The 12357-nt window shown below is 38.5% G+C and overlaps 1 protein-coding gene across 12 annotated transcripts in view; it reads right to left on the bottom strand.

Moving 5' to 3' along the window:
- rap1gapb (RAP1 GTPase activating protein b) overlaps window positions 1-12357 on the bottom strand; it is a 104396-nt gene that overhangs the window by 57707 nt on the left and 34332 nt on the right. For 5 of the 12 annotated variants that reach the window (XM_013276612.3, XM_013276614.3, XM_013276616.3 and 2 more), the window contains exon 1: window positions 5475-5624. The exons of 4 other annotated variants lie outside the window; for them this stretch is intronic. In XM_013276612.3, coding sequence (XP_013132066.1) covers window positions 5475-5518 — 44 coding nt within the window. In that variant the 5' untranslated portion in view covers window positions 5519-5624. Of the gene's footprint in view, window positions 1-5474; window positions 5627-12357 lie in introns of those variants that run through there. 3 more of the 12 variants (XM_005458433.4, XM_025907127.1, XM_025907126.1) reach the window with 2 other exon arrangements.

Below are 12357 nucleotides of genomic sequence, written 5' to 3'. Positions count from 1 at the left end.
CTCACTATAATCATATAGTGAGAATATGAGAAGTTACTACATTCTGTTTTTAATTAACATTTTATACCAGCGGTCCCCAACCCCCGGGCCATGGACCAGTACCAGTCCATGAGTTGTTTGGTACTGGGAGAGTTGAGGCTCGGGTGTGAAATTTATTGTTTTCAGGGTTTTTATTGATTTTTATCATTATTTTTTTATCGTTTTTATCATTAACTCAGTTTCCCTGGGTTTTTTCCCTTGTGTTATGAATAAATCTTCTTTTTTTGGTACCGGTACTGGTTTTATTTTGTTGTATTTATCCGCGACACCTTAAAGGCCAGTCAGTGAAAATACTGTCGGACATAAACCGATCCGTGGTGCAAAAAGGTTGGTGACCGCTGTTTTATACAACATCACATCTTTTCTGGACGTGGGGTTATAAAATGACTATCGAAGCATCTTTTAGAGCTTCCACCCTCAGCCTTCGTGTTTTCACTTTGTTTTTTCATGTGGGCAGTATAAACACACATTACCAGTTCAAAACATGACTTCATTACATAGGTTAACATTTTTTTAACGGGATACAGGCTACACATGCAAAGATTTAAAAAAATGGCACATTAAGAAAAGCTGATAACCCTCGTTTCCACCCACTATTCACTCGTCCCTCTGAACAGGTTATCCACTTTAACTATTTTCTTAAGTGAAGTCAGGCTTTCAGCATCTGTCACCTCAGTGTAATGACTAAAGAGACTCCTAAGCCAACAGGCTAGAGTAGTGTAATGATCATAGTTTGCTCATGGGTTTTCATTATGTTAAAAGTTAAAAACAAACAACAACTTAGAGATTAACAAGTATAAACAAATAAAGCTCTAATTTGCATGATGATTAGCATTTTTGACAGTTATATTGATTTTTTATTTGAAGGATGCCGTGGCACTTGCTTTTGAAGTGTGGGACAGTATCATCCTGTTTTTCTCTTGTAAAGGATTATCTATTGTTTCCTAAATTAAAGCATATAAGAAAAGTATTGAAACTCTCATCATGGGTGTTTCTTTTATAGTTCTGAGCAATCTTACTCAGAAAACCCATCCTAATCCAAATTGACTAAACAAGTTTTTGGTTTGGTTATTTTATGTGAGGCTGTTCCCTTTAAACCCAGTGACCTCATCCAGGTCCATCTCTCCGACCTCTCTGACCATATAACCTTAAAAAAAAGAGAGTAGGAGTTTGACTGTCCAGGCTCTATCATTTGGCTCTACAGTGATTACCAGTCTCACACAAAGCACACACAATCATAGTATTCTCAATTTTTTAATTTTATATTGATATTTTCTGTGATTTTCTCTGAGGTTTAAAATGTATAGTATTGATTTAAGAATAGCTGATTTAGCAATTTTTCCACCAGAATCCACAAACAGATTGTGGGTTACTGTATGTGATCAGCTTGTAGGGTCCTTAAGAAACAAAGCAGTAGCCTCCCCATCAGATGAAGCACAGACACACACAAAAAATGACATTACATAATGTTGGACGGATGAAAATAGCAAATAATAAAAGGTGGGCTGTTTGTACAGTCACACTAGCCTCCTCAACACCATTTCCAGGTAGCTACCGTATAATACCTGCAAGGGAAATTGTAACAGAGCAGTCAGATATGTGCACAATCCAATCATCTTTCACATGGCTGAACCATTGCCATTTGTCTCTAGGCTTAAAGCAGACTTTACTCACCAGCAGGAAACCAACCAACTGTAACCTAAAACCTGTAAACATACCAGCATCATTGGCTTACTCTTTCTGGCTTCTATAATTACAATCACAAGCTCAAATTTAGGAAATTCACTCATCAGCTTGGTATTATATTGTTCAAAGTTCCCTATAGTAAAGTTAAAAATAGCTCAACCATAATCAAGTCTCTATTTTTTTTAAATCATCTGTCCTACTTCACATAATTGCTTGCTTTAAATTTACATAGTTCAGAAAGGAAAAAGTATCAGCAAGGAAGCTGGCACAGGAGATAGTAAAATTGCTCAAATGGGAGGCAATTTCCAGTTGTTTTCCACCTCATCCATTTTTCCTTGCAGCTGTTTACAAGCACTTTAAAGAAATAGCCATGTTGCTATCCGCTAACAGCAATTACCCTTAAATTGTATGCGGAAATTAATCTGCTACAAAATAACTTCTTCAAGGACAGGTCATGAAACAAATGCAGAATGGTAATGTTATGGTCTAGGTCTGGGCTCCATCCATTTCTGTTTAAGAATCCTTTCAATGTTATTCATTAAGAATTTATTTCCCCAGAGATACGCTTTTCAACAACAAGGCTTTTAACAACAGAGACAGATTTCCTAAGCAATTGCAAAACAAACCAAATTAAAATGAAAAAGCTCATTTCTTTTCTTGAAACTAACGCACACTAATTCATCTAACACAGATGCATGCTTTTAACGGATCCCCAGGCTACTTTGGATTGTACAGAAACACATATATGACTAGACTGGATCACAGATGGCTGGGAAGATTTGGGGCAAAGTAAATGTGTAAGAAACAAAATCAAATACCAGCCAAATACTATACTTGACTGTTCCAGGACAAAACTGGAGTGGGCCACCTTTATGTAACAACTCAGCCAAGCTGAGTGTTACAATGCACTTTAGGAGTCAACCACTGATTTTGCTGCTTTTATTCCACAATTCAGATAATAAATAATTGATTCAGTTTGTGACACCCAGCCAAACAGAGCTTTCCTACAGATTCAGGTTTGGTTTGTGTGAAAAACAAGAAGACTTGTGAGCACAGTGCCGCAAATCTCCTGAATTTAAAATCAAATGTCTACAACCTAACGTGAGAAAACATTATAGTGGGACAAACAACTGCAGGCACTCGCTTGCTCTAACCAAATTATCCTAACAGACTGAAACAAATGCAAACGTAACATTTATATAAATGAGATTTAAAACAGCTGAATACAGCATTTAGTTTTCAGGTGATAGTAGCAATTTCATTTGCACTTGTTACAATACCAGCTTACAAAAACCAAAATGTCAATGACTTAGTAGCTTAGCCAGCTTATAATTCAACAAATTACTGTAATGTGTGAAGTACAGAAAGGAAGCGATAAGCTTTTCTTGTCGTTGATTGGCTGTATGCGCACACTAATGAGAATTAAAAATCCACTCCGAAGTCAAAGAGTCATATGCCGAACAAATTAATCCTATTCACCACCAAATAAGATGAATTTGTCCGGCAAATAAAAGTGTTTGGGTTGAGGAGTATTATGACAGTAATACAATAATATGACATCAGCATGTCTTAAAACCATATTACTGATTGTCGCATGACAGTGATAGTTTCAACCAACAGGACCACTCCCTCCAAAATAATAATAGTATCTAACTTTACTGTCTGTCTATATTTCCTATCTAATATGACATATCAGTATCTACCGCACCTTCCTTCTAATAGGGAAAAAATGTGCATTTCCTAAGGAGATTGAGATGCTCTCCATTTCTGGTTTGTGTCACACTCTTCACAGTTACAGTATCACTCAGTGAGCTTGCAGTGGTTTCAACACAAGATGTTATCTGTCATGCAAACACACAAGTCTGCTAGCAATCAAAGCAATTGCCAGAAGTTTTTCAGAGTAACACCATGCACATTTTGTGACCAATTTCATCATCAACAACAAGAAACCTCGTGCAACCACCTGCCAACCAGTTGCAAGTTTATTTTTCTTTATCATTTTGTTCATTATAAATGTATCTGAAACTCTGGTCTTATGTTAATAACTTTACAAAATGGTTTCAACTGAATATTCTTCAGTACTTTAGGAGTAAGAATTTGGTGACATTCCAAGTAGTGTGCATAAAGGTTATGCTGTGAAAATGGAAAAGTGCCAGCAAATATGACTTTGACCTTAACCTTGAGCACAACTTGGGTGAATCATAAGGTAATCATCGTGTGTAGGCCTGATTAACGTCTGAACAATACTGTAGGACGAGTGGCGCTTCTTGAGAATTGTGGATGGATGACAGGCGCCTCGTCATGGAATGAGCTCATTCACCTGGATGAACTAACATCTAGGTCTGTGATCATTTTCTCACATATACCCAAAAAACTGGAATCATATCCCATATTAAACTAAAACAATCTCCTTTAAATATGTTAAACACGCATATAAACACTAATTCAACTCGTACAACATCTTATTATTTAAGTCATGCCGTCATCTCTGTGTTTATGTTTTGGAGTTGTTCCTTCTTGGAGACTGTTTTTGTTCCTTCTATTGTAATCTGACTCCTGTCCTTGATGTCCGACAGAAAAGAGACTTAACGTAAACATTGCTGTACGTTTAACCTATGTGATAATATGAAACCCAGCAAGTTAAATAGAACACAAATTTGTGGTAGGCTTAATAAAAAAAATCTGACGAGTGCAGTTCAGGTGACAGTGAGTGCACTTTCATCACACCACTCCATATCTATTTTGGACCATTCCTTGAATCTCACTGCTCATCTTATTACAAAAAGCCTGTTGCAGTTTCAGAAATGCTGTTTCTGTGCCCTACAAATGCTTCCTTGCCTGCTATTGGTTGCCTGTGTCTGCTTGTGCACTCAGACTACCTTTCAAACTGACTTCTACAGCAAAAATGTCAAATTTGGGCCTCATGAGTGTTTTCTAGGCCGACTTGGCAGAACTTACAGGCTGCAAAACACAACATAAAATAATTTCTCTGCCTCATGAATTGCAAAGCATTATTCATTGTTCATAAACCAAAGCACATTCACATCTCAAATATCCATACTCTGACTGCTTCAAAATCATCTGTCACATTAATAAAAGTGAGGAACTATACAAAGTCGAGATAATTACCTCTTCTCACTGTTTTACTCATACTGATGAGGTATTTAGTTATTCCCTGCCACAAATCACTGACTTCCTTATTCAGTATCAAGTAAGCATCACAAATATTTAATTACGCACCATTTTAGTTGATGACAGGTAATCAGTGCTTTATTTTGCTGGAATAAAAATGGTGTGCACTTTGAATAACCTTATTGATCATATATCTGTATGGATTTAGAAGCTGTTTAAAGCTACCAGTTATATACATTTAGAATGCTGCGTTGACTAGTTACTTTTAAATACCTTACAAGTAGTGAGGTTTTTACAAAGACATACATGAACAGATCACCATGACTGAGACAACCATATGCAAATCTCCCCTTGTATCACTTTTGTAGCTTCCCCTACTAATGGTTCATGGTGTAAATTAAGAGTGCACAGTACTGGCAGTCAATGACCTTGTTAGCTAATTCAGCAGCTGCTGAGCAGATGCAGTACTAGTCCCAGAGCAGTCACACCTTCCTCTCACTACTCCAGGGCTGGCAATACAATGCAACAGGTACATGTACACTGCTGTGACAGCAGTGTCAACTGGCAAACTGCAAAATCAATTGATGTTCCGACAGATTAGTCCTCTATTATCTTACCCTCCATAAGCTCCAAATGTGAAACTCCTCTTCCTCTGAGACATCCTGCTGAATGGCTGATGAGGCTTCTCAGTGGTGTGCAGGATATCAGAGCAGACTACAGCACAAGGACTGTCATACCTTCCTTTTTCTCTTATCTTCTCTGTGCGTCTCTCCTTCCTTTCTACACCTCTAACTCTTTCTCTTGTCTCCTCCCTCCTTGTCTCAGCCCTCATTGAGTGTGTGTGTTTTTGGTATTTTATGTGTGTGTACACAACCCAGCCCTCCCTCTTTGTGTCTCCTCTGTGCTCTCTGACTAAGTAGCTCCTATCTCTGCCAGATTAAGAGAAAGGTGCGTCCAGCTGTCTTGTTCTGTTGTCCTGGAAACAACCACAATGATTTCTTGGATTCAAACACACCATTTTCATTCCCACTTCTGACAGCAAGAGGGCAAAAAATCCCTACATTACCCAGTGTTCAACAAAGGCATCTTCCTCAAGGTGTTAAACTAAGCATTGTTTGGTCAAGAATGGAGGAAACAGCTATGGACACATGCGAATGTGCATTATTGTTACTCCTAAAGAGCTTTAATTATATGTTTTTTTTAATAGCTATTATGTTCACCCACCAAGTTAGAGGGTCGCTGGTTTAATTTTTACTCCTCCATTTTGAAGTATTCTTGGCCAAGATACTAAACCCCGATAAACTGTTCCCAGCTAGTTTTTTGATTTGCTATTTTATGGCAGAAAATATTAAACAGTGTCATGGTTCTGGAGTTTAGTTTTGTCACTTTCTCTCTTATTTTCTATTCTTTCTTTCTGCGAACTCTTGTTAGGTTTACTTCTAGTGTTTTTTAGGCTTCCCTCCAATTTTCTGCTACACCTGTTCTCAGTGCATTCATCATTCTTTTGCCACTTGGTAGATCTTGTGTTTTCTTTTCCTTCTGTTAGATTCCCTGTGCTACTTATTCTTTGTTTATAGCCCAGTCATGATTATGTATCGCCCTTTGGAAAGTTCTCTGGAATTTGCCTTTTCCCTGCTGCTTATCTGGTGTGTTCAGCTGACTGCCCCAGTGTGTATGACACACCTGAATATGCGAATTCTGAGATTTACTATGTAAAACTATGCCACAGCGGGTGTAGTCACAGATGATGCATTAATAGTAGCACCTTGATTATATATTTACAGAATTTAACATTTTTTCTAACACTTTGAAGTGAAAAATGTGAAGTGGCATGAATTATATATATGTTTTTCAAGGTGCCATTCCAGCTTACGTCAGTCACTCATTTGTCATGACTCATACTAATTTGACTGAGGTCTGACAAAATTATCATTTGCCACTATGAAAATGATTACTTGAAAGCAAATAAACTGTTTGAGTTCTTGCAACTGAAAAAATCCAAAAAATTCAAAGTAAAAGCTGTGTAAATAGAAAACTAATTTTGCTCAAGACTATCTTAGTTATCAGATTTCCAGGTCCACATCTGAGCTTACTCCCTCCCGAGTTAGACTTCAAAAGAGGACGAGATCTGATAGATGCAAGTCTCTCATCTTACTTGATCTATTTTTGGCCTGGCAATTCCAGCTCGAAAAAGACATTCACGTGTTTTTCTGTGATCACACATCTCCCAAAAGACAAAGAAAAAAAAAAACTCAGATATCGTCACTAAAACCAATATAATTCTACTTGATCCTGCTGAATATTTCAAAAAGAGATAGGTGTCAAAGTGATACACATTAGGATGTGTGGAAAATTATATCTCTGCCAATCTGCTGGAACAAGTCTGCTTAAAATGACTAAAAAAAAAGGATGTCTCTGATATCTCTTCCTCCTTGTCCCCTCTCATTTTCTTTCCTCTTGCCTCTCTTTCCTTCCTCCTGTCTGGTCTTGATTCCTCTTACATCTTGTCATATAGCCTGTTTATCAGATTTAAATAAAAAAGATTTCTGCTATGATGACACTACACATAAACACATATACCCTGTCAGGTACATATGCACGAGACCGTCCTCATCAGTGCTAATGCTGGGATGCCTTGTCGACCCTTTTGATTAGATATGACTGGACTCTTGCCAGGCATGGGCTATAAGATAAATCAGAAACTTAGAATAGACGACACAGGAATGAGTCATGTATATTCAAAGTGTACCTATCAAAATCTATCAGCTGAGTTTTTGATACTGGGTTATAACCTCAGAGTCAGTGTTAAATATATTTGACTCTGACTCTTATACATTTTATTAAATAATCTATAATCAAAAATTAGCTTCTAGAGAAAAATGTTTTATCGAGGCTGCTCCTCTATTACAGTCAGCTCGCCCTAGTTCCTCTGCTGATAATGACATGACACATCTCTCACAGAATAACTCTCCAGAGTCAGACTAGTGCTAACAAACCTATTATTGGTGTCCAGAAATGTCGTTTCAAAAGCTCCTTTTACTGTTGCTTTTCCCTCGTGTCTCTCAAAAGATGCCCTTCGTGATGATGTATTACCAAAAAAAAGGGAAAAAAGAAAACTATTCACTCACACTGATTTGTGTGAGACAGGTGAAAGGGAAAGGGCAGCCAGGTGTAATTAGTCCATGTCTGTCGCTTCATTCAGGAGACATGGCAGGCTGGCTAAACAACGAGCCTGCCTTGACTTTGAGGACTTGACTTGCAATGGAAGGAGGTCCAGAGTAATGAGAAGGTGCCCTCTGTGAGATGGGGTTCAATCCACCCCATCCAGCAGCAGAAAAACATAAATCACCTTCAGAGTAGGAGACAGAGTAAGAACACTAAAGATGCTTGTTATCCACACAGTGCAGGAACTTAGTAGCTTTGCAGTTTACATTGCAGTTAGCACTGCTGTTCTTGCTGCAGGCAAGTGTTTTAAATCACCACCTGACATACGGAAGTTTACCAAGACTCGAAGTTTACTGCTATGTTAGTGTTAGTATGTTAGCTACGCTTTGTTCCAGTGGTGCTTAAAGGTAATGATGTGTGAACTGCAAGTCCTAGAATTCTATTGGCATCTGTTCAGTGTTTGACTTTCTTTTAACTTTAATAAGACTTAAATTGGCACTATACATAAATAATACAGAAATCAAAGTTTCACACAGGTGTTAAAGTACAGCTGGGCTTAATGGGAATAGTTTTGCAAGTATTGTTGCCTGTCTGCAGGCTGTAAAATTCCTCTAAATAACCAAAAGGTTTGACACGCTGGAGACAGTAAAACATGAGGATCACCAAATCAGATAGAAAAGAGACAAAACCACTTATGTTAAGTTCTGCTTTGAAGAACCAAGCTGAGCATTTTCAGTGTTGCCATATTATTACTTAGAAAATGGTCGTGGATCTGACTAAATAACCAATGCTATCATGCAAGAGTACTGCATGATAGCAGCCTGTCAGTCATAAGGTGAGCTCCACCTAAACCAAGTCCTGCTTTATCGTCCTAACTGATTAAAGGAGGTTCTCCCTGCTGGCCATTGTAAAGACAGCAGCTTCACTGTCCAGACCCATTGCTATGTATATCCTTTATATAAAAAACTGTGATTTTGATCTAAACTGTTTTGTTAAAACAGACATTTTTATGTTAATGTTAATCATCCCAAATAAAAAGATCATGCTTTTTTAAATTCCGTAATTATAGAGCCGCTGATTTAGTGAAGCACAAGCACTTTTTGCTCTGAAGCTCTTTAGACATCCAAACTCTATGGGTGAAAATATTTTAAGAGCAGTAAAACTTCCTCTTAAATAGACTTAAAGGTTTAAGGGGCTATTGCATTGTTACAGTACAGTTCCTCACCAGTGGGAACAGCAAAGCAGGTCACCAACACATTAAATATTTACCAGCTGTGCACACAACTACACCCCTGACAAGACCGTAAGGACACTTCCTGCCTCTGTGACTTGAAATGCCTACATTCATGTTTGCTCTTCCTTCTTGTCAAACTTTCTGCACTAAAATTTGTTTTTGCTATGTTTTGAAAAGCACTGTTAATCTTTTTTTTTATCTTCTTTTTTATGTCTCTGCAACCGTACAAGGTTGGCATCACAAACACATCAGCAGGGAATAAAAATTTTAAAATAATAGCTTTCTTTATTTGCATTTTGGAGGCAACAAAAATGACAAATTTCTAATTTACAAATAGCACAAATTATTCAGTACTCTGTGTGCAACCGAATGATCAACAAAGAAGTGAGAATTTTATGCAGGAACTACACAAAGGAAAGTGAAAATAAAGGGAAGGCATAAGATTAATGAAGTTGGATTGGAGCAACACTACCCCTCACTGTTAGCCAGGGGAACTACTTTTCATCCTCTCAAGCTTCTGAGTGTCTCAGGGGCTGTTTGAGAGCTCTGTTTGACACAGACAACTTTGAATTTTAAGCAGATAGACTGCTCCCTTCAAGCAACAGTCTCTCCCGCCTACGATGAGTTTCACAGCAACGAGAAGGAGCGAGAGTAGGACACGCACTAGCTGATGAACAAAGCATTACGATTTTATCTCCTTCCTTATATCTTCATAACAATGTCCAATATTCTGTTTCAGGCTGTGGACAGTTTACTGGTCAGTACAGTTGTAAGGTTACCGAGCAGAAACAGGCAGCACAGAGGTATCCACTCTTCCGTAACCAAATGCAACAAATGAGATTTTCTCTCTACTACAAATTAGAAGAGCGAGATTATCGGAGGCGCTGACATTGAATAACTTGCTCATCAAAGACAGACTTATTCCAGAAGGACCTCGGGAGACTATTCTTGTCCTCCATCAGCCTGCCCCACTATATCTGAATGTCATGAATTTCACAACTTCTCTCTGGGCGATGATAACAGAGGGATGTGGGGGAGTCTCTGGAAAAAGAAAAAAAATCTAGGAGATAGTCAGAGAAAAGAAAGATAAGAAAAGAAAGGGAGTACATGTCCAAGATTGGCAACAGGGGTGTGGGTATATATGGCATGATTAGGCATGACAGGACCCAGTTGTCTCTATTTCTACTCTGTGTCTTTTATACAGTCCATTTATAGTCATTAGATGTGGATTGGAGAGGAGACAAAGAAGAAATGTGAAGTTACAAATCACACCATGGGAGTGGAAGATTCTGTGAACGTGCCCTTGGAGCAATGTAGACTGAATGCACAGTGTAGCAATTTACAGGGCATTGACACACACAATCCCACTGAACATCCCCAGCACAACACGTAACTCATCCTCCGGGGTGAAAATCAGGAGCAGGAGCCCATTGGAACAAATAAAAGAAAGATGCAGAGAGTGGAGCAGAGGGAGAGAAACCAAGATTATTTTTCATGTAACAATGACTGAACCAAATGGGAGAAGCCTGCCCGTGGGTCACATCCTTGGATTAATGACTTGGCAGACGGAGAAGCAACAGATACCCCGCTAGGGCCTGACTTTGATTTATGCACATGAGAGGCTTAGATAAGGACCAAGAAGAGGCAGAGATAGATTTCTAATCATGCAGCCACATCAAAATAATCATTTACTCAGACCTCAGGATCTGTCCACTGTCAACAACACTGAAATGACATGGACAGGCTGATTGGAGGTTCCGTTCTTGTTGCCATTCAAGTTGTTAGATGTCAAGTAGTAAGCAGAAGGAAAGACCACAGATTATCAGAAACATATGGTTAAAGTTATAATAATAGATAATATAATATTAATAATATAATAGAAACTGCTGTGGCTATGAAGTTAGGTTGTTGAAGCAAATGTATTCATCAATAGCTTTACTTGTTCCTTTTCTTCTTGGCATTTGTAGATGTAGCCATGCAAATGACCTGTCACTTTGTAGTCGCCCTCCTCTTCTTCTTCTTCTAAGACAGAATATATCTGAATGGTGGACTGTCAGTCAGACTTAAGGACAACAGGGAACAATTTGAGAATATAGTCCTGAGGCTAATTTCTGACAAGCTTTAGGACTGGCAATTTTAATCAAATCCTTTACTTTGAATGAGTTGCTGGAGTTTATCCAAACAAATCTTTTCAAACATACTACACTGCAGCATACACTCTTGCTAATAACCCCCCCCAAATACTCCAACTTCTAGAGGTAATTTATCAGAATTTCTGGAGTGGGAACCCACATCATACACTCCCCTTTCAACTCTCTGTCCACTCCTTTCCATATTCTATTTCAAGATAAACTCTGCCCTAAACTCTCACAAGCCATTGGTCCATTATCTCCAGTTTTAATAAAGTCCCAGCATGCTTCACCTTCAGAGCCTCTTTTTATCATTGAGTCCGGCTACACAGCTTCCAGATTCAGATTCCTCTCACTCTTTTGTTGCTTGGTACTTCTCTTGATCTAGTGGCACAGCTACAAATGCTTTCACAAAGAACTCCCTGACCAACTGATCAAAGTTGTGGGCCTATCATTCATATTACATTTTTCATAATGCACAGTCTTTCTTTTGGGGGATATCTTCTTTGGCTATCTGCATGGCTCAGGAGCTGCTGCCAGTACTTTCTGAGGTCCTTCCCAAACCGCAGCCTAAATTCATGCTGAATGTGCTCCCGGATATTCAATTGGAGATAATTTCTCTGGATTTCAGGAGTGGGTCTACACTTTATAAACTCCCCGTTTTGGTTCTCTGTCCTGCACAACAAGCTGTTCCTATTTTCACCTCTCATTAGATGCTTACTCCATCTGCCAAATTAACATGCAGATGCGGTCCCAGCTACTGACTAGAAGTAGACTGTAGTCTGATTTAATCTTCAGACGAAAAACATCTCACCACTTTTACATCTCCCCTGTTGAACTCATGTTATGAAGGGGATAAAATGCACCTATTAGACCTCAGATTTTGTTCCGATTTTCACAACTAATCAGACATTTTTTATCTTAACAAAAACTACATCTATTTCATGAAGATGCCGAGACAGTCACTGACAT

The sequence above is a fragment of the Oreochromis niloticus genome, linkage group LG5 (genome assembly GCF_001858045.2).
Source record: "Oreochromis niloticus isolate F11D_XX linkage group LG5, O_niloticus_UMD_NMBU, whole genome shotgun sequence".
Taxonomy (NCBI): domain Eukaryota; kingdom Metazoa; phylum Chordata; class Actinopteri; order Cichliformes; family Cichlidae; genus Oreochromis; species Oreochromis niloticus.
This window is presented reverse-complemented; position numbering and strand designations above follow the sequence as displayed.